Below are 23,010 nucleotides of genomic sequence, written 5' to 3' on the forward strand. Positions count from 1 at the left end.
GAGATCTTAAGAAGATGCTTTTCACATTATGTCATAGGGCTGTCTGGTGTTTTTCTCAGTCTTTTCTCTAGCTCAGAATCCAGGAAGCCTTGGGTTGGGGCAGGAGGGATTGTTCCTTGTGTATAAAATTCCTACTGGATTTCTTAGCACTCAGAGAAGAAAGTTAGGTATGATATTCTGATGTATGAATTCAGAGAAGTGGGAAAGATCATACTCTGCCCACCCAAGTATGTGTCTCCTCTGGCCTGTCAGGAATAATAATCACTCCCCATATTGATACATAGTAGCACGGTTCACACAGGACTTTCCCATCTATATCTACTCAATTATGTGATTCTCACAGCAGACTGGGAAGACAAGTGAAGGCTATGTGATACTTAATTTTAATGTATCAACTTGACTGAGCCACAGGTTGCCCAGATATTTGATCAAACATTACTCTGGGTGTGTCTGTGAAGACTTTTCTGTATGCAATTGACATTTGAATCAGTAGACAAAGTAAAGAAGATTGACCTCCACAATGTGGGTGAGCCCCCATCCAATAAATTGAAGGTATGAATAGAACAAAAAGACAGGGTAAAAGGGAATTCTTCCTGCCTGACTGCTTGAGCTGGGACATTGTTTTTTTTCTAGACTTAAGACTTGGACTGAAACATCAGTTTTTCTTGTGTCTCAAGCCTGCTGGCTTTCCGACTGGAATTCACACCATAGGTTCTCCTGGTTCTCAGGCCTTCATACAGAGGCTATACCTGCACATTTGCTCTCCTGGGACTTGAGCTTGCAGAAGGCAGATCTTAGGACTTCTCAGCCTCCATAATCATGAGCAAATCTATCATAATATCTGTCTATCTATCTATCTATCTATCTATCTATCTATCTATCTATCTATCATCTATCATCTATCTACCTACCTACCTACTTATCCACTCACCCATCCATCATATTGGTTTTATTTCTCTAAAGAACCTTTACTAATACAGGATATCACCCTCTTTTAATTGACAAGGATCCTAAAGTTCAGAGCGTTTAGCAGTTTGATCAAGGACACACAGTGACAGCTGCTGGTGGAGGCAGGACTCAAACCCAGGTCCATCTGACTTGTAATCATACTTTTTTCCCATGAAATTTCTACAACAGACATTCATTTCAGTCAGAGTAATTGAGATCACCTATCAGAATATCTGTGTAATTTGCCTCCAGTTGTAAAATGCAACCCCTCTCCTTTTCCCACCCACTCTGCCTGTGTCCTCTGTCACCAAAGTAATCCTCCACTACTTTGTTTCATCATATCATTATCCTTTCTACCAGGCTAAGCTTCTGAGCTCTTCTTGTTCTATCCCCAGTCCACATTGCCAGAATTACAGGCTCCAGCACACGAGAACACCAATGTGCTATTTCCAGAACTTACTATTTCTTTAATGTCTTGATTCATTATCTTATGTTGTACCCTCTGCTTGGAACATCTCATGCCTCACCTACCATGCCTACTCCCCACCCCAAGCAACTGTGCTATGTGAAAGGCTGTAAAAATGCAGTTTATATAACCACCCTAGAAGATAACATAGAAACACTATTCTGGACATAGGCCCTGGAAAAGCTTTCATGACAAAGACACCAAGAATAATTGCAACAAAAACAAAAATTGACATATGCCACCTAATTAAACTAAAGAGCTTCTGCACAGCAAAAGCAACTATCAACAGAGTAAACAAACAACCTACAGAATGGGAGAAAATGTTTACAAACTATATATCCCACACAGGTCTAATATCCATAATCTCCAAGGAACTTAAATCAACAAGCAAAAAAAAAAAAAATACAACCTCATTAAAAAATGGGCAAAGGACATGAACAGACATATGTCAAAAGAAGACATACATGTGGCCAACAAGCATATGAAAAAAACTCAACATAATTAATCACTAGAGAAATTCCGATCAAAATGACAGTGATATACCAACACACACTAGTCAGAATGCCTATTATTAAGAAGTCAAAAAATAACATGCTGATGAGGCAGCAGAGAAAAGGCAACACTTATACACTGTTGGTGGGAATCTAAACTAGTTCAGTCTCTGTGGAGAGCAGTTTGGAGATTTCTCAAGTAACTTAAAACAAAGATACTATTTGACCTAGCAATCCCATTACTGGGTATATAGCCAAGGAATATAAATCATTCTACCATAAAGATATATTCGTATGTACATGCATCACAGCAGTATTCACAATAGCAAAGACATAAAACCAACCTAGATGTCCATTACAGTGGATTGGATAAAGAAAATGTGGTACATATACACCATGGAATACTACACAGCCATGAAAAAGTGAGATCAAGTCCTTTGCAGAAACATGAATAGAGCTGGAGGTCATTATCCTAAGCGAATTAACACAGAAACAGAAAACCAAGTACTGCATGTTCTCACTTACAAGTGGGAAATGAACACTGAGTACACATGGACAGAAAAAGGGAACAACAGACACTGAGGCCTTCTTGAGGGTGAAGGAGGGTGAGGTTTGAAAAACTGCCTATTGAGTAATATGCTTATTACCTGGATGAAGAAAACATCTATACATCAAACTCCATGATACACAATTTGCCCATATAACAAACCCACACATGTACTCCTTAAACCTGAAATAAAAATTGGAAGAAAAAAATAAAAAATAAAATAAAAAGTACACTTAAATATTGTCTCTTGGAAACCCCACTCAATACCCTTCACCCTTCACCTACCGCATTCTTGCTCCCCTATTTCCTTACATTATCTTCTTTATACATTTCTATAGCATTTGGTCCAGCCTGTCTTTATTTCCCCCCCTACTCAATCGTAAGCTCCTTGAAGACATAAAGCACATCTTCTATTGACTCTCCCATACCTCAGCCTTGTACAGTGCCTCAGAAATCAGAGCTTCTGGCTAAACATCCATTTTCAGCATTGTTTATCATGTCCAATGACTGGAGACAACCTAATTCACCATCAACAGAGGACTAAAGAGCTTCTGGATAGCAAAAGAAACTAGGATCTTAGGAATTATGACTATGTAGCTATAAAAAAGGAAGGTTCTCCATTGTACTAATATATAATAATCTCTAAGACATATTGTTAATTAAAAAATAGCTAAGTATAAAAATATAAGAATATGCTACTATCTATATGAAGAAAGTGTGTGTGTTTCTGTGTACTTAGGTATGTGCTCATGAAGTCACAGAATATCTTAGTATAAACTCCTAAGAGACTGATATCTGGGGCTGCTTCTGGGGAAAAGGACCAGGTAACAGAACCAGGGAAAGAATGGAGACTTATTTTTTACCATATTACATTCCATAATCATTGAGTTTTATACTCTACACATGTATTAACTATTCAGGGTAACTACACAATTTTTACCATGCATCTATTACAGGGGAGAGTGGATAAATATATAATTTTTGTCATGAATCTATTACATGGGAGAAGAAACATATTGATTTCTTTAGTATTGACATTAATTTCCTTCTCAGATTAACTTGAAAGGACCCTGAGGAATGCAACACAATTAGTCAGCAATCCTGCTGAAATACAGTTGTGTTTCTGAGCCAACTGGGATGGTCTCTGACTCTGAAGGAAATGTAAAAATAATAACAACAAATATTTGTATGGCTTTTACTCTGTATCAGGCATTTTTCAAGGTGCTTTGCATGTATTCACTCATTTTATCTTTGCAACTACCCTATGAAATAGGCATGCACCAATATCTTCCCACCTTTAAAGATAAGGATGCCGGTCAAGTGGGATGCCCAGGACCACACAAACAATAAGTACCCAGAGCAAGTGTTTGATTGCAGGGGATCTGGGTCCATGGTCTGTAATCCTTACCATTACACTGTTACTAACACCAAGGCAGAAGAGTAAAAGCTAGTGATACTGGGACAGTATCACCAGCACTCAGCAGTTCGTAAGTAATCAATAAATTGGATAGATGAACAGATGGATAGATGGATGTATAGATGGAGGAACTGATGGGTGAATGAGAGGATGCATGTAGAGGTGAGTGGATCAGTAGGTGGATGAGAGGCACACAGAGGAACTGGGAGTAAATGGGTCACGAATGGATAACAGGGTTGTGCAAAGAGTAAGGCTTTTGCAAGTAAATAGATCTGAAATTGAAATCTTATGTTGCCCTATATTTAACCATGAAAAAGATGCCTAAGCTGTCTATTCCTGTTTCCAAGCTGGACTAGGCTATGAATTCTGGGAAGATAGAGACAGTTTTCTGTTTTGTTCCCTGCCACATCTCCAATGGATAGAAGAGTATCTGACACAGTGAATATCTGTTGCATGAACTTATAAACTAACAAATGAACACATGTAGACATTAAGGGGTTAATTTTATACGGGCTAATGTGAAGATTGATTGGGATAACATTTAAGATAACTAGCACATACATAACAGGTGAACTTCCCTTACCTTGGCCCTACTAAATTTGCCTCACAGAAGAAGGCACACTCAACTGAGAATTCAGATCTGTGGATTCTTATTCCAATTACTGAGTAGCTACATGGTCTTGGGTCAAGCACTCTCCTTTTCTGAATCTTGGTGTTCACAATCTATAAAATTAGTAGTATTCAAACATTTTGTGTGGGGGCTAGAGGGAATGCAGGATGAGAAAAAAAATGCTTTTTTCCAAAATCTTAAGCAACAACCCAATGTATAAAGCAAAAGCCCAGATGCTCTAGACTAGAGGTGAGAGATTCACATTCCTTCCTGCTCCTTTCTTCCCCTCCACAAGGCACTGCCATGGTAACCTTAGGACTTAGAGCCAGGGTTCTGCAAACCTTTTTTGTAAAGGGCCAAATTCTAATTTTTTAAAGCTTTTTGGGCCATATGGTCTCTGTAACAACTATTCAACTCTGCTTTTGTATCACAAAGGCAGCCATACACAATAAGGAAATGAATGGGTATGGCTGTGTTCCAATGAAACCTTATTTATGGATGCTGAAATTTGAATTTCATTACAATTTCATCTACTTGTACCACCAAACACTATTCTTCTTTTGATATTTTCCTAACCATTTAAAAATGTAAAAATCATTCTTATCTTGTTGGCTAGATCTGGCCATCAAGCTACAGTTTGTTGACCCCTCATTTAAGGAGTTGAGCTAGATTATCCCCAAGGTCATCCAACTTGGACATTATAGCTCAGACAGTCCAGAAGCAACATGAGCACTGCAGAGAGTAAAGCCTGAAACAATAGTGCTGCCATGTAAATTCTAGACAGTAGATAACAGAGTGGACTGGGTCTGTTCTAGGTTAGAACTAAAAAAGAAGGAGGTTCAAGTTCTGCTCCTACCTCTCACTTTCCCAGGCTATACAGCATTTTTTAATGCTAGGTAGTTCATCTACCCTCAGAGGAGATGGAATGCCTCCCAGGGCTGAGATTATACTACTGTACTTTTCACGTCCTTCCCCTAAATCCTCCAGAAACACTGCTCTATTTTGCATCCCCTAGCTCCATGAAGCATGTCATATATTAGCCCATTCTCCCACTGCTAATAAAGACATACCTGACACTGGGAAATTTACAAAGTAAAAAGGTGTAATTGACTCACAGTTCAGCATTGGCTGGGGAGTCCTCAGGAAACACAATCATGGCAGAAGGGGAAGCAAACACATCCTTCACATGGAGGCAGCAAGGAGAAGTGTGGAGCAAAGAAGAGGAAAGGCCCCTTATAAAACCATCAGATCTTGTGAGAACTCAAGCACTGTCACAAGAACAGCCTGAGGATAACTGACCCCATGATTCAATTAACTCACACCAGGTCCCTTCCATGACACATGGGGATAATGAGAACTAAAACTAAAAATGAGATTTGCGTGAAGACACAGCCAAACCACAGCATTTCACCCCAGCCCCTCCCAAATTTCATGTCCTCACACTTCAAAACACAATCATGCCTTTCCAAGAGTCCCCCAAAGTCTTAATTCACTCCAGCATTAACTCAAAAGTTCAAATCCAAAGTCTCATCTGGGACAAGTCAAGTCCCTTCTGCCTATGAGCCTGGAAAATAAAAAGGAAGTTAGTTACTTCGTAGATATGATGAAATTTTAGACGCTAAGATGTCTAGATACAAAGGCACTGGGTAAATACACCTGTTTCAAAGGGGATAAATTGGCCAAAATGAAGGATTTACAGGTCCCATGCAAATCTTAAAGCTCCAAAATAATCTCCTTTTACTCTGTGTCTCACATCAGGTCACTCTGAAACAAGAGGTGGACTCCCACAGCCTTGGACAACTATGAACCTCTGGCTTTACAGGGTAGAGTCCCCCTCCAGGCTGCCTTCATAGCTGGCATGGAGTGTCTGTGACTTTCCCAGGCACACGGTGCAAGCTGTCAAATCTGCCATCCTGGGGTCTGGAGGACAGTGGCCCTCTTCTCACAACTCCACTAGGTAGTGCCACAGTGGGGACTCTGTGTGGGAGCTCCAAACCCAAATTTTCCTTCCACACTGCCTGAGGAAGAGGTTCTCCATGAGGGCATCACCCCTACCTCAAACTTCTTCCTGGACATCCAGGCATTTCATACATCCTCCGAAATCTAAGTGGAGAGGTTCCTAAACCTCAGTTCTTGACTTCAGTGTGCCCACAGGCCCAACATCATGTGTAACCTGCCAAGGCTTGGGGCTTGTACCCTCTGAAGCAATGATTTGAGCTCTATGTTGGCCCCTTTTAGCCACAGCTGGGATGCAGGGTACCAAGTTCTAAGACAACACAAAGCAGCAAGGCCCTGGGCCTGGCCCATGAAACCATTTTTTCCTCCTAGGCCTCCAGGCATGTGATAGGAGGGGCCGCTGTGAAGACCTCTGACATGCCCTGGAGACATTTTCCTCATTGTCTCTGTAATTAACATTTGGTTCCTTGTTACCTATGAAAATTTCTGAAGCTAACTTCAATTTCTCCCCCACAAAATGGGGTTTTCTTTTCTACTGCAGCACCACCCTGCAAATTTTCTGAACTTTTATGCTCTGCTTCCCTTTTAAATATAAGTTCTAATTCTAAACCATATCTTTGTGAATTGATAAAACTGAATGCTTTTAAGGGCACCAAAGTCACATTGTGAATGCTTTGCTCCTTAGAAATTTCTTCCACCAGATACCCTAAATCATCTATCTCAAGTTCAAAGTTTCACAGATCTTTAGGGCAGGGGCAAAATGCTGCCAGTCTCTTTGCTAAAGCATAGCAAAAATCACCTTTGCTCTAGTTCTCAGTAAGTTCCTCATCTCCATCTGAGACTCCCTCAGCATGGACTTTTTGGTCAAAACCTTTCAACAAGTCTCTAGGAAGCTCCAAACTTTCCCATATCTGTCAGTCTTCCTCTGAGCCCTCCAAACTGTTCCAATCTCTGCCCATTACTCAGTTCCAAAGTCACTTCCATATTTTGGGGTTAATAGCAGTACCCTACTCTACTGGTACTAATTTACTTTATTAGCCCATTTTCATACTGCTATGAAGAAATACCTGACACTGGATAATTTATAAAGAAAAAGAGGTCTAGTGGACTCAGTTCCGCATGGGTGGGGAGGCCTCACAATCATGGCAGAAGGTGAAGGAGAAGGAAAGGCACATCTTACATGGTCACAGACAAGAGAGCCTGTGCAGGGCAATTGCCCTTTATAAAACCATCAGATCTTGTGAAAACTCACTCACTATCATGAGAACAGCATGAGAGTAACTGCCCCCATGATTTGATTACCTTCCATGAGGTCCCTCCCATGACATGTGGGGATTATGGGAACTACAATTCCACAGCCAAACCATATAACCATCCATCTAGTTTCACAAAAGAACTGTCACTAGTAGGAATCATAGGAGGACTAGGTATGTCAAGTCTTTATTGATCCTTCACAAGATTGGTGGCAGCATTTTTACTATTAGCAACATCTAACAGGCTTTGGCCCATAGCCCAAAGCTGAGTACAAGCCCTTAGATTTTCCATTTCTACAATCACAGGCATGTAGTTCAACTAAGCATGACAATGACTGCAGGTTATCTCACAAAAACACCATTCTTCCCTTCTTCCACTGTATTAGAAACCCCACCCCCAATTTTTAGGTGTACACATTGCTACCTAGTTTATATGACTGCATTTCCTAGCTTCCCTTGCAGCTAGCAGCAGCCATGTGATTCAGTTCTTCAATGAGACATAATTAGAAGTATTAAATAGGACTTCTGAGAAGACTTCTTAAAACAAAGGGGTCAAGAACTTTTCCTTCTCTTTTCCCTTCCCAAATTATGAATGTTAATAGATTTTCTTAAGCTTTAGCACTCCTCTTGGACCATGAATAATGGAAGCCAAATGCCATGGATGATAGAGAAGAAAAGTCTCTAAAGACTTCCTGAAGCTGCCATACTGGCCCAGGTATGCCTATCTCCTGATTTTGTATGTGAAAAAAATAAAACCTGTGTGTTTTAAGTCAGTATAGATAAACTTCTGTTATGCATAGCTGAGTAAAATAAAATCAGCTGTTAAACTTTGCAGTTGGTCATTCCATCTTGCCTATGTGGAGATTGCCACTGAGTCATAAATGACTCTTACACATGTCGTATGGCAGTTGGCATGGAATTGGTCCACAATCCCGTATTCTTCTCCAAAGTGGTGACATATCAAAGATGGGGCAATGGGAACAGACAGCCCTTAGTGCAGGCAATAAAAGAGTATACTAGCTATAGATAATTTTTTAAAGACTAAAAATCAAAGTGTTTTCTATTACCAAGCACCAGCAATTTTAAACAATGTTAGCAATAAAACATTCCTTCCCTCAAGTTGAATGATGAATCATCTGTGTGCTAAAAAAAAAAAAAAAAAAAAAATTCCTTTCTTAAAAAAAGAAAAAAAATCTTTGGTTGGTCAAAGTTCAAAACAATAGTTTTGGTTACTACTGACTTTGAATAATGTATATGAAGTTTGAAATTAGGATATTTTTATTTATCTTTTAATCAACATTTTATTCTACATGGAAGTTGACTCAGAGAACCCCCAGTTATATCGTTGACCCCTGACACACACAGTGTTAACTACAAGTGTTCATTAAGCTCATCTCAGTTTGTAAAGGTTCGAAATCATTCAAGATAGCTTTGGGTCAGTTTTGTGTCTGTAATCCCACTGGTAATATATGTTCCAGCACTTACACAGTAGGTTGAAAGTAAACAATAATAGCACAGTGATTATAAAAAGAAACAGAAGATGGGTCACTTCAATTCTGTCATTCTGTGTGGTGAATTGTAGTTTTATGTGTGTTTAAAATCTAAAACAGTGAAACAATGAAAATTGAAAGGTGTAATACTTCTGTTTAGTGAGTGCACATTGTAGTTTATATTTGAGATTAATTTTGAATATCCTTTATGATTAAAATGTATTGTTTTCCTTGGTAATTGAAAATTAAAGAACAGATCAATAAAATAATAAATAGTACTGATAATTACTGAATTTTTTTCATATGGAAGAGTATTAAAAATGATCCATTACTGATATTACAGATAAACAGCAGGTATACCACAACCCCGAAATGTTAAATACACTTAATCTTCTTCTCCAGAATCCCAGAAAGCAGGGTACTAATTTACTGAATATCCACATAGAATCAAGCCTCAATTAGCTACCATGGTCAGAAGTCCAAAAGCACATCATTCTATCATTGACTTGGATATGAAATGCCCCCTCCATGTATATACCCACTCTATGTTCTTTTTATATCCACTCTTAGCATGCTGAGGGTACAAAAAGTTGATAAGAAAGGAGAAAGACATGTATTATCTATAGACAATGATGTCAGTCATTTCATATAGATCATCTCCACCATTCTCACCCTGATCCAAGCAACCATCACTTCTAACTTGGGCTTCCTCACAGTTCTCATCCTTGTCTGACTACAGTTTATTCTTTTGTTAAAATATAAGTCATATCATGTCTCTCACCTGTAAAAATTCTTTCAATGGCTCCCCATCTCACCCAGGATAATGGAGTATAAAAGTGGCTTTCTGTTTTCTCTCTGATTTCATCTATCCTTCTTGCACGTACTAATTCTTTATCCCAAGGACATTGGCCTCCTTGCTGTTCTTTAAACAAACCAGTTGTGTTCTTTCTGGATGTTCCTTATGCCTAAAATCCTCTTATCCTAAACATGTACACAGAGCTTGTTCCTGCACTTCCTTCACATCTTTGCTCAAATGTCCCTTAACTAGTGAGGCTTTGATGGATCTTATATACCATCCAACTTACTATGTCTCTCTATTCTTAACAGGTTTTATTCATTTTTTCCTAGTGATTAGCACCTTCTGATATAGTGTATATTCATTTCTGTTATGGTTTAATGAACCTCCCAATCCCTAGAATGTAAGCTTCATGAAAGTGAGGAATTTGGGTTTTTTTTTCATTGTGATCTCCCCTGCACTTAGATCAATGCCAATTCATAGTAGATCCTCTACATTTTGTTGAATAAATTAATGACCTAATAGTACCCATAAAAAAGGCACTGTATCCCCATTTTATGTAAGAGAATACTGAGAATAAAGTAGGTTTGACAATTGGTAACAGTTTCAAGACTGAGAAATGTAAAAGCCAGGCACTAAACCTCAGATTTGTTTCTCTGAGAATAGTGTTATTTACACTTTAGGCATACTGGTTAACCCAGCACAAACTGGCATTGCAGGCAGAAGCCATGAATAAATAATTTACCATCCAAGGTGAACTCATATCCTCTATCTATAAGACAGATTTTGTTCTTTAAAATCTCAAACAATACTTTATGTTCAAGGACCATGATTTGCATGTAACACTTGAAATAAGTTATTATAGTCAAATGTTCTAAAAAGAAATTTCATTGTTATAAAATGCTCAGTTTGTACTTCAGGCACCTTGCAAATGAAAGAACAAGGAGTAAGGATCTTTCAACTAGCCACATTATAAAATGGTGGCTAGATACCCAATCCCTATTCGTTTGTAATGCTCTACTAGTTAAATTTTATACAACATATACTTCTAGGAATCTGAAAATCTAATGCCTGAAAGGAATTTTGGTGATTATTAACATCCACATTTAATAGCTAAGAAATCTGAGGTCCAAAGGATTTCTATTAGGGGCAAGGCCAAAATTTAGAGGTTCCCTGCCTCCCAAGCAAGAATAAAGTTTACTGCTCCCATCTCTTGAATTCTGGTAAATAGCTAAATAAATGCTGTCATCATATAATATTCACTGCCTCAGTCCTCTAATATTGAGATTTTCCCCCCATCAACCAATCCTTAATTACGTAGTCTCCACAAGATGTCTGCCACCCTTTTCTCTCTCATACACAGTTGGCAAAACTTCACATTTCTCCATTAATTTAACCTGTTGTCAGTGGTGGCTCTGGGCCCCTATACTTCAATATACTTGGAAGAGGAAGGAAGCCTCACTCGACCCAGTTGCCAGAAATGCCAGGACTGGCATGGGTTTTTTTTTTCAGGTAAATTTCATGGCACTTGATCATCCTGAAGAAAGTCCTTTCCCAAGATCATGACTCTGTTCCTTTCTGCCTCTCTCAGCACCATTTGAACAGATGACTGGTGGAGCAGTGGGGGAGGTCTGTGACAGGAGACTTAAGTGCTAGACTCAGCTTTGCCTCCAAGGAGTTTTGGCCCTGGGCAAGTCTGTCCCACTCTCTGGATCCCAGCTTTACTGGTTGGACAGCAAGGACTCTACGGTGTTTACCTGCTCGAATCTTTTCTGGTTCCACAAACATTTGATGTAGCTTTAATGAAACCTCAGGGAAGTAGGGGAGGTCGGGAAGAAGAGTCTCTTGAAGCCCTGGCACATAGGCATATAAACTGGATGCCATTAAGAAGCACTGAAACAGAGATCAAATGAAACTCTGAGGAAGAGAAGAGGTCAGCTCCTCTGAATATAGTGCTAGCCCACATCAGATTCCTTCCTCCCTTTTACAATGAAAGCAAAAAAGGAGTTAAATATCAATTTTTTGCCCAGCCACTTCAGGCTACTTTCTTTCATCTGCAGATTATGGGTGGCAGTGCAGAAGTGTGGGCTGTATTGCTATCAGTGTCTACTGACCCAACCCAACTGCCTTCTAAGACCCTTTTGCCCATGCCTTCCAGCTGAGGACAAAGTCATGGTGGCCTCCCACTCCCCGGACTCCCTAACCAGGCTTAAACTGCCCCTGGCTAAGTCAGAGAGGCATCAAAATGCAGCCACCACTTCCTCTGCAAAAGGAAGTCATTCCAAGGTCTCCAGGTGGAGAAGCGAACACCACGGCATAAAATGAACTGTTGGAGGATTACACTAAACACACAAACAAGCACACACTCCTTGGGAGACAGAAGAGCTCTGTTAACTGACTGTGGCCCAAATTCATTTCCAGAATGTGGGTTTCTGCAGCTCTCTCTCCTTGACAAAGACCCAAATGTGGACAGGGTGACCCCAGCCCAGGCAAGGAAGGACTTCAGGGCTCCCCCAGGCAGCTTTCTGATAGCAGAGAATGGTTCTCTGTCCCTCATGCCCTGGCGTTGACCAGGGGAAGGAGTTGCAGGAAACCTAGTTGGGGGCGGGGGTGGGGAGTCATGCAGCTCTCCTATAAGACCCCCTCCACATTCCCAGGCTTTGTGACCATCCCCTTCCCCCCACAACCCTTTGCCAGCTTGTGAGCCTCCTGCGAGCGTCACTGTTTCCAGAGAAGCACTCTGCCATCCCCCTTTCCTCTCTGGCCTCCCAGGTGACCCCTGGGATGTTCCTGGGCACATCATCTGGCCCCTACCCCTATTCCACCTTAATCTCGGATAGAAAAGTGGAGGGGGATGGGAGGGGGGTTCCTGGGCAGGCATGCAAGCAGGGACTCCTAAAATGGCCACAGCAGCTCACTGGTGTCTCAAGGACGGCGGCTAGGGCGGTGGGCAGAGGCCAAGGGGCTAACTGCTTTGCGGCTCCTTGGAGGAACGGGAGGTGGGGCTGGGGGAACTGAGAGGCTCAAGCAAGGGAAGCCGAGGCTGAAAGCACTCACCATTCCCGATCCGCCCCTTATCCACTGCATGGTGCTCGCGAAGTCCGGCTTCTCTGAGGCCCCGTAGCTGGCAGGAGTTGTCGCGGGCTGACTAGGAGGGCTGGGTTGAAGCAAGCGAGAGCCCCAGCGCCCCCTCTGCCTTCCCTCCTCCACAGCCCTACAGCCCAATCCCCTCCGCCCCGGACCTCGCCTTCATTCAGGTTGTTCCATGCGAAACGGCAGGCTCTGTCTCTCCACCCTGCTGCTCCTAGAGGTCTTGGCAGGGAGAGGTGCGAATGGGGGGGGGTCCCAATGAGCTGCCTTTGTCCCCCACCAAGGCTTGGGAACTGTGGGGGTGGGGTGCTGGGAAAGGATGGGGGCGAATAGCCTCCGCCTGCCCAGGAGAAAGCAGCTGCTACCTCTGCCTGCCTCCCGCTGTGCTGGAGTTAGATGCTGTTTATTGTGGGGCTTCCCAATTGTGTCGAGTCAGCGGAAAGTCGTCTCCAAAGTTACAGAGGTGTTTGACCAATCTCCAGAATAATAAGATTCTGCCCCAGTGGAGCTATGCCAGCACTCTCCTGCCTCCCTTCCCCACCCTCCCTCTGCATCCTCCCCTAGGGTCTTCTCTCTTTGTGTACTCTCTTAGAGCTTTCATCTGCATTGCTTTCACTTCTCAGAACAACCCTGTAGAGGCAGGCATTAGTATCTCCATTTTACAGATAAATAAATGAAGGTTTGAAAGAGGGAAGGGGCATAAGTTCACAAAAAAAAAAAGAAAGAAAAGAAAAGAAAAAAGAGAAGAAAAGAAAAAGGCTCTGCAGCTTTCCAAGCCTCTTTGAGCTATCTTCCCCTCTCATATACACACCACTTCAGGCTTCTTCACACCGTTAGGAATATGAAAGGTAGCTTGTTGATGGACGAATTTTCCATTTGCTTATTTTGCTGAGAATGAGTTTAATGTACATCAGCAAAACAGGCAAACGGAGAAACCGCCCACCTCTTTATGATTCCCGCAACTCTGGGGAACACAACACAGGCTGGTACCTTTGCTTAGGCTAAAAATTGACTTTGTCGGTCACACTGACATCTGTTATTATCCCTTATAATCCTTACAGTAACTCTATGAGGTGGACACAACAGGGATTCTTAATTGCCCCCTCCCTTACAGACTTGAACACTGAAGCCCAGAGATTGAAAGACATCTGCTCAAAGTAGCACAGCCAAACAAGGCAAGATTCCAAGGCTCAGGCAAAGACAGAATTGCAAAAACAGAGGTTGCAACCAAAATAAAAGGAGTTAAAGTATGATATTAGAAAGAAGTTCCTGGAGGTAACTGGCATGAAGACATCACTGCCCTGTTACACATACAACTTTATTTGTCCTTTTTAGCACCTTCTGCGCTTCATCCAGGCCATTGTTTTGTCCAGACAGAGCTGGCCAAAGATAGAAGCAGTACCTTAATGAGCACCCATCATGGGAGGTGTACAAGCAGAAGCTGAATTACTGTTTGGCAAGGGATTCCTGAATCAAATGGGAGGTTTCCTGGGATGACCTTTCAACATCCTCTCAAGTCTGATAATCCAGGCATCAGTGACTCCACAATATTCTCTCACTTTCCCACATCTGGGCCTTCTCTCATGCTGAGTATGAGAGGTGGATGCTCCTCCTCTGCCAACCAGCCTATTCAGACTGTCATGAGTGTTTAAGATCTGGTAGAAAGCTTTCCAGGAATACCTCCAGGCCCTGATTTTATAATCTTTCATTTGATTCTTATAGCACTATGATTTTGTTCTCTCAATTAAAAACAATATTTTTACTTCCTGGTTGTTACAGGCTGAATTGCCCCCCCCCCCCGCAAAAAAAATTCATGTGTTGGAGTCCTTCCCAGTACCTCAGAATCTGAAGACTCAGGAAGAAGACAGCCATCTACAAAGCAAGCCAACGAGAGCGGCCTCAGAAGAAACCAAACATGCTGACACTTTGTTCTCAGACTTCTGGCCTCCAGGACTATAAGAAAATAAACTTATGTTGTTTAAGCCACCCAGTCTGTAGTACTTTGTCATGGTAGCCCTAGTGAAATAATACAATGGTCATATGAACATTTTACTATTCCCTTTCACTTAGATGGAATTATATTTTTTTGAAGCAGTGACAATGCATTATTCATTTTGGTATATTCTACAACAGTGACTGGCACATAGTAAATACCCAATAAAAACTTCGAATTTTTTGGTGGATGCATTTATTCAACATTATTATTTAGTCCCTATGTGACAGGCATTGTGATAGATGCTCAGGATACAAGACAAAGTTCCTCATAGACTTTAAAATCTACTTGGAGAAGAGACATAGACAATAAATAATTAAACAAGCAAGATATTTAGAGATTGTGATATGTGCTCTGAAGGATATAAACCAATTTATGTGGTGTGATTAGCCCTGGAATTGTAGAAAGTATCTAAATTGGTCAAGGTCCAATCAGGAAAATAAAAACCACCCTAGGACTTTTAAACTGAGACCATTTAATACATCACACATGCAGAGCTAAGAGCCCAAACAGAGGATGGGGCAGCAACCTAGCATTTAACAAACACAGAAAGCTGCTACCACTCGTAGGGACGGATGGATAACAGGTGAGGCCATACAGAAGCCAAAATCACCGGTTGGACAGCCTATGAGAAGCAGGTGCCATAAATGGAGGAGTTGTTCAAGAGGAGCTGGATCCATTGAAGAATACAGATACCACCAGAAACACCTCTTTGATACAGGAGGTGGGAGAAATACCCTAGGTTCTCCCTTCCTCCTAGCCACAAATCTCCTGTATGTGTCTCCCATTGGATAAAAGAAGTGAGAAAGCAAGGAAATCTAAGAGATATAATTTTCAGAAAAGTGGAGAATGGATCTGAACACAAGCAGGCCAGTGTTAATAGAGAGACTAGGGATTCCTGCAAAAAACAGGTGCCTAGAAACGCCTGCAAAAAACAGGTGTTTATCCCAGAGGTATAATTAGATGTTGTTGAATCTAGTCATTATGTTTTGAGCACCTATTTGCCTAGAACCATATGAGTAGTTAGAGGAGATACAATGTAGTTGGTAGGGCATAATCTCTTATGTCAGAACAACTTGGATTAGATTCAGTTATTGGCTTTGCCACTTACTTGGGCAGATTATTCAGTGTTCTGTGCCTCCACAGTTTCTTTATCTGTGAATACGGCTAACAAGGTTGTTACAAAGATTTAAGACATTTGTCCAAGGAAAGTACTTAGCACAGGACCTGGAAGCCAGTAAGCACTCAGGATAGGACAATAGAAATTTGGAAAAGGGGTTTCCACAATCTCTGTGTTCACTCTCTTGAAGTCCTGTCATCTCCCAGAAGCCTATTTGGTACCTAGCCAGGCACCAGCTCTCCATTCTGTCGGAGAGTCATAAGCAAAATGAAGAGAAAGACAGTCATGTCCCAGCGTATCTGTGACTCGGGTTCTTCAGTCATACAATGAACACACTAATTGCGTACCTAAGAGTGTTAAAGAATCACTGATCCATACATATCAATGTTGGCCTTAATAATTGTAAAGATTATTTCCTCCAACAGTCTCATTTTACTGCTGAGAAGATATAGCCCCAGGGAATCGAAGGAACTCCCAAAATCACTAAGTAAGTGAGTGGCTAAGCTGGGATAAAAACTCAAACCCTTGATTCTTCACAGTGCGTGGAGTGCAGTAGTGAAAAAGGGTAAACACTGAAAGCATGCACCTACTCTATTTTTAAATATTGGAGGGCTAAGACTAACATGTATATTATAAACTCATATCTTTACAAAGCAATATTTGGTTCATATGTTACTATCTATATTTACTCATTCATAAACTCAATAAACATGTGTGCCTACAATGTGCCAGGTACAGTGTGTTAAGCACTGATATCATGGCAGTAAACAAGATGGACAGAGTTCATGTCCTCATTTCTATTCAATAAACAAGTAAATCTGGTAAGTATATGTGCAAATACAGATGGATATAAGTGCTATAAAAGAAAGAAAGTGAAGGGATAGAGTAACTATGGGGTAGAAAAGGGAGTTTAGATAAGGAAGTCTTCTCCAGGGAAAAGGCATTTAAATTGAGGCCTAAAGGCTTAAGACAAGCCATCCATGTAAGTGGTAGGGGGAAAGTATTCTAGGCACAGAACACAGAAAGTACAGAAGTCCAAAGGATTGAACTGGCAAGTAGTATCACAGGAATTAGAAGCACAATGAGGCTGAAACCTAGAGAGAAAGAGGAAGAGTGATAGGAGGTAAATTCGGCAGAAGTCAGGTCATATAAAGCCTTGAAGGTCATAGTAAGATAATCTGGATTTATTCTGTGAACTACAGGGAGATAGAGGTGGGAACTGAGGGATTTTTAAGCAGGAGAATTAATTGAACCAATTTACATTATTTAAAGACAACTCAGCCTGCTATGTGGTTAATAAATTGAAAAGGGACAAAAGGTAGGAATTGTTGTAGTAATACAGCATAAAGATGATGGTGAGTTGGACTGGAAGAACAGTAAAGATGATGGACAGAGGTAAAAAAAAATTGAGATCTATTTTAGAGGTAGAAATAACAGAGCTTGATGATGGATTGGATATGGAGTGTGAGGGGAAAAAAATAAAGAAATTCCAGATAACTTTAGGATTTTGTTTTGCACTACTGGGTAGATGGTGGCACTTTGGCTAATGTGAGGAGACTGGCATAAGCTCAGGTTTGATGAGGGAAAAAAAATTAAGACTTCTACTTGGATGTATTGAGAGTGAGCTGCCCAGTAGTCATATTACTACCTGGGAAGCTTTTAAAACCATAGATGTCTAAATCCCACCTTCAGGGATTATTATTTCATTGGAATGGGATAAAGCCTGGGCATCAGGATTTTAGAAAGCTCCCTTGATGATTCTAATGTGCAACTAAGGTTGAGAGACACTGCCTGAGAGCGAGTGGAAAAGTAAGCACATCAAGGACATATGGTAGGGTCTTTTAGGAAATGTTAAGTATCTAAAAAAAAAAAAAAACCTAAAAATCAGTATCTCTTAGGAATAGGGGCACACACACAAAAATACATGTTGAGTGCCTGATTCAACCTTGTATTAAAGAAAAATAAATCAGCCCAACTGTAGCCATTATCTCTAGTCTATTTTGCTCTTCAAGCACAGGTATAGAGATGATAGGTGGTTGCATGAAATCTGGAGGAGATTCAGATGCAAATACAATGGGAATAGAAATAGATAATAGAGTTGCAAGCATGGGCAAGGAAGTGATCATAATAGTGGACTAAAGAATCTAAGCCAGACACAAGGAAGAAGAGGGCATGAAAAAAGGTGCTGGGTAATGGGTAAGGTCAATTGAATGGTAGGGCCAATGAACTGGAGATTCTGATGATGTGGAAGAATTGTTGGAAATGTATGAAAGTGAGCTGGAGTAACAGGACACAGTAGTCAGAGAGAAGATGCTTGAAACCAATCAAGATTGTGGAAGAAATCCAGTTGGTTACTGGTTATGACAAGATCTTTAGTGTTATCACAGAAGTGTTCTGGCTGAGCAAAGTGAAGAAAAAAATTGTTAAGCGTGAGGTCAAGGCTGAATAGGACTCCTACAGGAATGTTGAGGTTATACAGACAGAAGAAAAGACTAAAACAAGTGATGATTTAGAAGATAAAATCTTCAATGAATGAGAAAGAACGTCCAGAAAGACAGTCCATCAGCCAAGCATTATGTATCAAGTGCCTACTATATGCCAAGGTCTGTCTAGGTGCTAGGTATACAGCAGTGAACAAGACAGACTAGGTCTCTATCCTCAAGGAGCTTACGTTCTAATGAACAGATTTAGACATTGAACCCCAAAACCGAAAATAAGGTAATATAAATACTAAATAATTGTTATAAAAATCATAAATATTTTAATAGCAGGTGACTGGTGGAGGGAGATAGTGCTTTACGCAGGCACCCAAAGAAGGCCCCTCTAAAAAAGTGACATCTGAGTTGACAGTGTAATGGAATGATTAGAAGAAACCAGTCATTCAAAGTTTTGGGGAAAAAGCATTCCAAACAAGAAGGATCAACAAAGGTAAAAGTCCAGAGATGGAAATGAGGTTGCGATGCACAAGGGATAGGAGAAGGCCAATGTGGCAGAATGTAGGAAATTATAACCAGTGATAGAAGATGATGTCAGGGACTCAGTCAGGGCCAGAATGTCAGGAAATGAAAGCAAAAGGAAGAGGTAGTGAGTGGCAGAGGCAGATGGCATGTCCTGCCAAGAAGCCAAGGGTTGTGAAGGCAGACGGGAAGAAATGGGAAACATGATAGATGTTATCTTCAAATAAGCTAATACAAAATAATTTAAAGCAAGATGTTAGTGAAATGTGAAAAGTGCATATAGGTACATACATAGACTTTGAGAAGAAAAATCCAGCTGAATGAATTATCAAGATAATCTAGCTCCTTGATACCAAAGTATGGGGCTTGGAACAGCAGCCATCAACATCATCTGGGAGCTTACTAGGAATGCAGAATCCCAGATATACCCCAGACCTACTGACTCAGCATGAACATTTTCATAAGTTTCAGTGACTCATGTGCACATTAAAGTGTGAGAAGTTCAGCTCTAGACCAAACTCCTGTCATTTTGTTGGAGCCATTAAGGTAATTTTATTTGCTACCCCTCCCCAAAGGGAAACATCTTTATCAATATTTGGAAGCACAATAGTGAGAGATGCTGAGGACAGGCAGAATTCCTGATTTAAAGAAAAAGATTTACTGGGCGTGTGGGTTCCCATATCCTCTTTGGGAACATCAGCTAGGTAGGTATTCCCTTCAGAATACAATTCTTCATCCCCATGTTTTCCGAACACATCCCTGACACCGTAAACCTGTGATCCCCAGGGAAACTTGAAGCCAGCTCTTGAAGCAGATCAGGGAAGAGCAGGAAGTAGTCAAACTTGTCTTCCTTCGGACAACAGTCAAAGTCTGGGGACAGGATCAGATGCTACTCAATAGGCTGCTACAAAAAGTATCAGCCTGGGAAGTAGGGGTCTTGGCCCAATAGTCTCCCCCAGGCCACTTCAGCTTGATCACAAGGACCAGTCAAATGAAAGGCCCATTCCTTCCACCAAGGTATGGACCCATTAGTAAATCTTTAAGCTCTCCATGGGCTCTCTACTGTCAAATTTGTATAACTGAAGTGACTCCAAGTTCAACTCTTCCTAACACCTGACTCTTTCCTCTTTACCTCCCTCTTATCTTTCTCCCATGCCATGCCTTCAGCCTCAATCAGCTTCCTGTCTACTAAATAATTTGCTCTCCCATTCACTATTAATTTTCAGGACAAAGGCAGGAGCTGAAATAACGGCATGAGGAGTTTCAATCAGATGAGCAGATTTAACTTCCATCCAGACAGACGTGTTGGTTAAATCACTTAGATGGATTCGGGACCTGCAAATCTCACATATATATATAGCTGTTCAAAGATTCTCTGAAAAGCTAAATTCACATATGAATGTCCAACCTTATGAAGTCCCATCACTGAAGGTAACCAAGCAGTCTAGAAAAGTACCTGCCAGAGATGCTGTAGAATGATTCTTCCATTGATAGAAGGCTGCACTAGAGAACCATACAAAGAAGTTAGTGAGCCTAGATGAGAAGAGCGCTGGACTAGGAGTTGGGTGACTGCTAACTTGCTGTGTAGCCTCGGATAAACTACTCAGTCTCCTCATCTGTCAAATGATTCGTGTGATTAGAACCTCTCAATACTTTTTGACTTGTGCTTTTGGAGAGTGTAGGGAGGGTCCTTCAGAGGCTACTTCTTGTCCTTGGGGACATGTGAGAGGCTGAGTGGCTCCACTTTAACCAGAGTGGTTCTCCTTTCACCTGTTTTACACATTAAGCTTCCAGGTAAGATTTTGAACATAGTTCCTGCTTTTAAAACACAAGGCTAAACTAAATCAAAGGCTGTAAGTGGAAAGTTTGGACAATTGACTTCCTGTTTTATTTGCCCACCATAGTGTCTTAAAAGTTTGTTGGATGTTAAACAATATGTTTTTAAAAATCAATATATTTTACATAAAAATCTGGACTTCACATAAAAATCCAGCTTCTCTTGAAACACTGGGAAGTTTGGCAGCCCTGGGCTTGTATTCCTAGCTTACAACAATGAGCTTGAGCTCAGCAGCAGCTACCTTCCTTTGGACCAGAGCCCCTGCCTACTTCCCCTGCCCAGATTCTGTAGGCATCTGAGTGGTGACTAGGCATCTGGTCACCAGAGACCACCACCCTCCAGGTCTCTCTGATTTTCAGCTTCTTTACCCCTCCACAGGTCTAGGAGACCAAACTCAGAATGGGATTTTCTAGAAATGGCTATGTCCATACATGAGGAATGAGGTCTATGTAGAGCAGGAGTTCTCAAACTTTAATGTTCATGGATGTTTTTGTTAAAATGAAAATTCTGATTCAATAGATCTGGGGTGGTGCCTAAGGGTCTGCATTTCTAGCAGACTTGCAGGTAATGTGGATACTGCTAGTCCATGGACCACAGTTTAGGTGTAAGGGGCCCATAGAAAGAAGAAACAAGTGAGGAAGCAAGAGTATTGGCCTTTGGCCCCCATTCTCACTAACCTTCAGTGTTCTGGGGAAACCACTAAATCTTCTGTTTGGTGGGCCTACTAAGCCTTTCTCCAGGGAGATGGTGAGAAGACAAAAACGGAATCTTCCAGCCAGAGGAGTGCTTGAACAGAAAAAGAATTACAAAGAAAGCCAGCGTGGTGTCTGTTTAGAGGGAGGTGAGGCTTCTTTCAGGACCCTGAACCCCTTCCCTCAAATGGCTTAGGCCACCTCTCAGGTTTGAGGAGCTGATTCCTGAGCTCCAAGGGAAACTTGTTTTATTGGTGAAAGTTCTGAGAGGGAGAAAGAAAGAAGAAATGGGGGGAAAGGAGCAGGAAGATAAAGAAGAGGATGAGGAAGAGAGTGAGAGGAGGAAATGGAGAAACAAGAAGAATGTAAAAGAAGGATGAAGACCTGGTGATGGATGAGGAGAAAAGAAGAGGAGGAGAGGGAAGGAGAGAGGTGAAGAGAAAGAAGGAGGGTTGACGAAGAGGGAACCTTAAGAGGTCAAGGTTAACGTTTTTCTTAAAGGCTCTGTATTAGCTCATTCACATGCCGCTATAAAGAAATACCCGAGACTGAGTAATTTATGAAGAAAAGAGGTTTAATTGACTCACGACTCTGCATGACTGGTGGGGGAGGGGCCTCAGGAAACTTACAATCATGGCATGTTCACTGTGTAAAGGAGGAAGCCCCTTAGAAAACCATCAGATCTCATGAAAACTCACTATCATGAGGACAACATGATTCTCTCATGATTCAATTACCTCCCACCAGTCTCTCTCCTGATACATGGGGATTATTAAAATTCAAGGTGAGATTTGGGTAGGGACACAGAGCCAAAACATGTCAGGCTCCTCCCTTGCTAGACTTCTCTATCCTCATCTGGCCCCTCCTCACAGTATGACATTCTCACAAGAGGATCCTAAGTTCCACTTTCCAGCTCTAAAATGTAATGCTTTTCTGAGGTGCTATGGTAACAGGACAAGCTGGCTCCAACCAGCCTGCCTATGGTGAACTGTCTCCTCTTCCTTTTGTTTCTCACAGCAGGATCCACCCAACAACCCCAATTTTTCCTTTTCCTGATACGATATATTCACAGAGATGATACAGGCTGTTGTGGAAGCTCTGATGGGGTAAACTGGGAAGAAGAGAAGGCATTGCCTCTATACCTATACATATTAGTTGTCAAGGCCTGTTACCTCTACTTGTATGGCATTTCTTCTGTGTGCCCCCTCATCTCCATACCCATAACTACTACCCTGGGTCAGGCCCTTGTTTATTATGTCTCTCCTGGACCATCCCATTAGCCTCCTATGCGTCCCTCCACCTCCATTTTTGCTGCCTTCCGATACATTCTCATAATACCGCTGAAGT

The 23,010-nt window shown here is 41.3% G+C and overlaps 1 protein-coding gene across 14 annotated transcripts in view; it reads right to left on the minus strand.

Moving 5' to 3' along the window:
- ARHGEF9 (Cdc42 guanine nucleotide exchange factor 9) overlaps positions 1-23,010 on the minus strand; it is a 438,487-nt gene that overhangs the window by 152,627 nt on the left and 262,850 nt on the right. For 3 of the 14 annotated variants that reach the window (XM_078362660.1, XM_035289194.3, XM_035289183.3), the window contains exon 1: positions 13,032-13,433. The exons of 7 other annotated variants lie outside the window; for them this stretch is intronic. In XM_078362660.1, the coding sequence (XP_078218786.1) occupies positions 13,032-13,061 (30 nt within the window). In that variant the 5' untranslated portion in view covers positions 13,062-13,433. Of the gene's footprint in view, positions 1-5,594; positions 5,660-13,031; positions 13,434-23,010 lie in introns of those variants that run through there. 4 more of the 14 variants (XM_078362659.1, XM_078362649.1, XM_078362648.1 and 1 more) reach the window with 3 other exon arrangements.

The sequence above is a fragment of the Callithrix jacchus genome, chromosome X, assembly GCF_049354715.1.
Source record: "Callithrix jacchus isolate 240 chromosome X, calJac240_pri, whole genome shotgun sequence".
Lineage (NCBI taxonomy): Eukaryota > Metazoa > Chordata > Mammalia > Primates > Cebidae > Callithrix > Callithrix jacchus.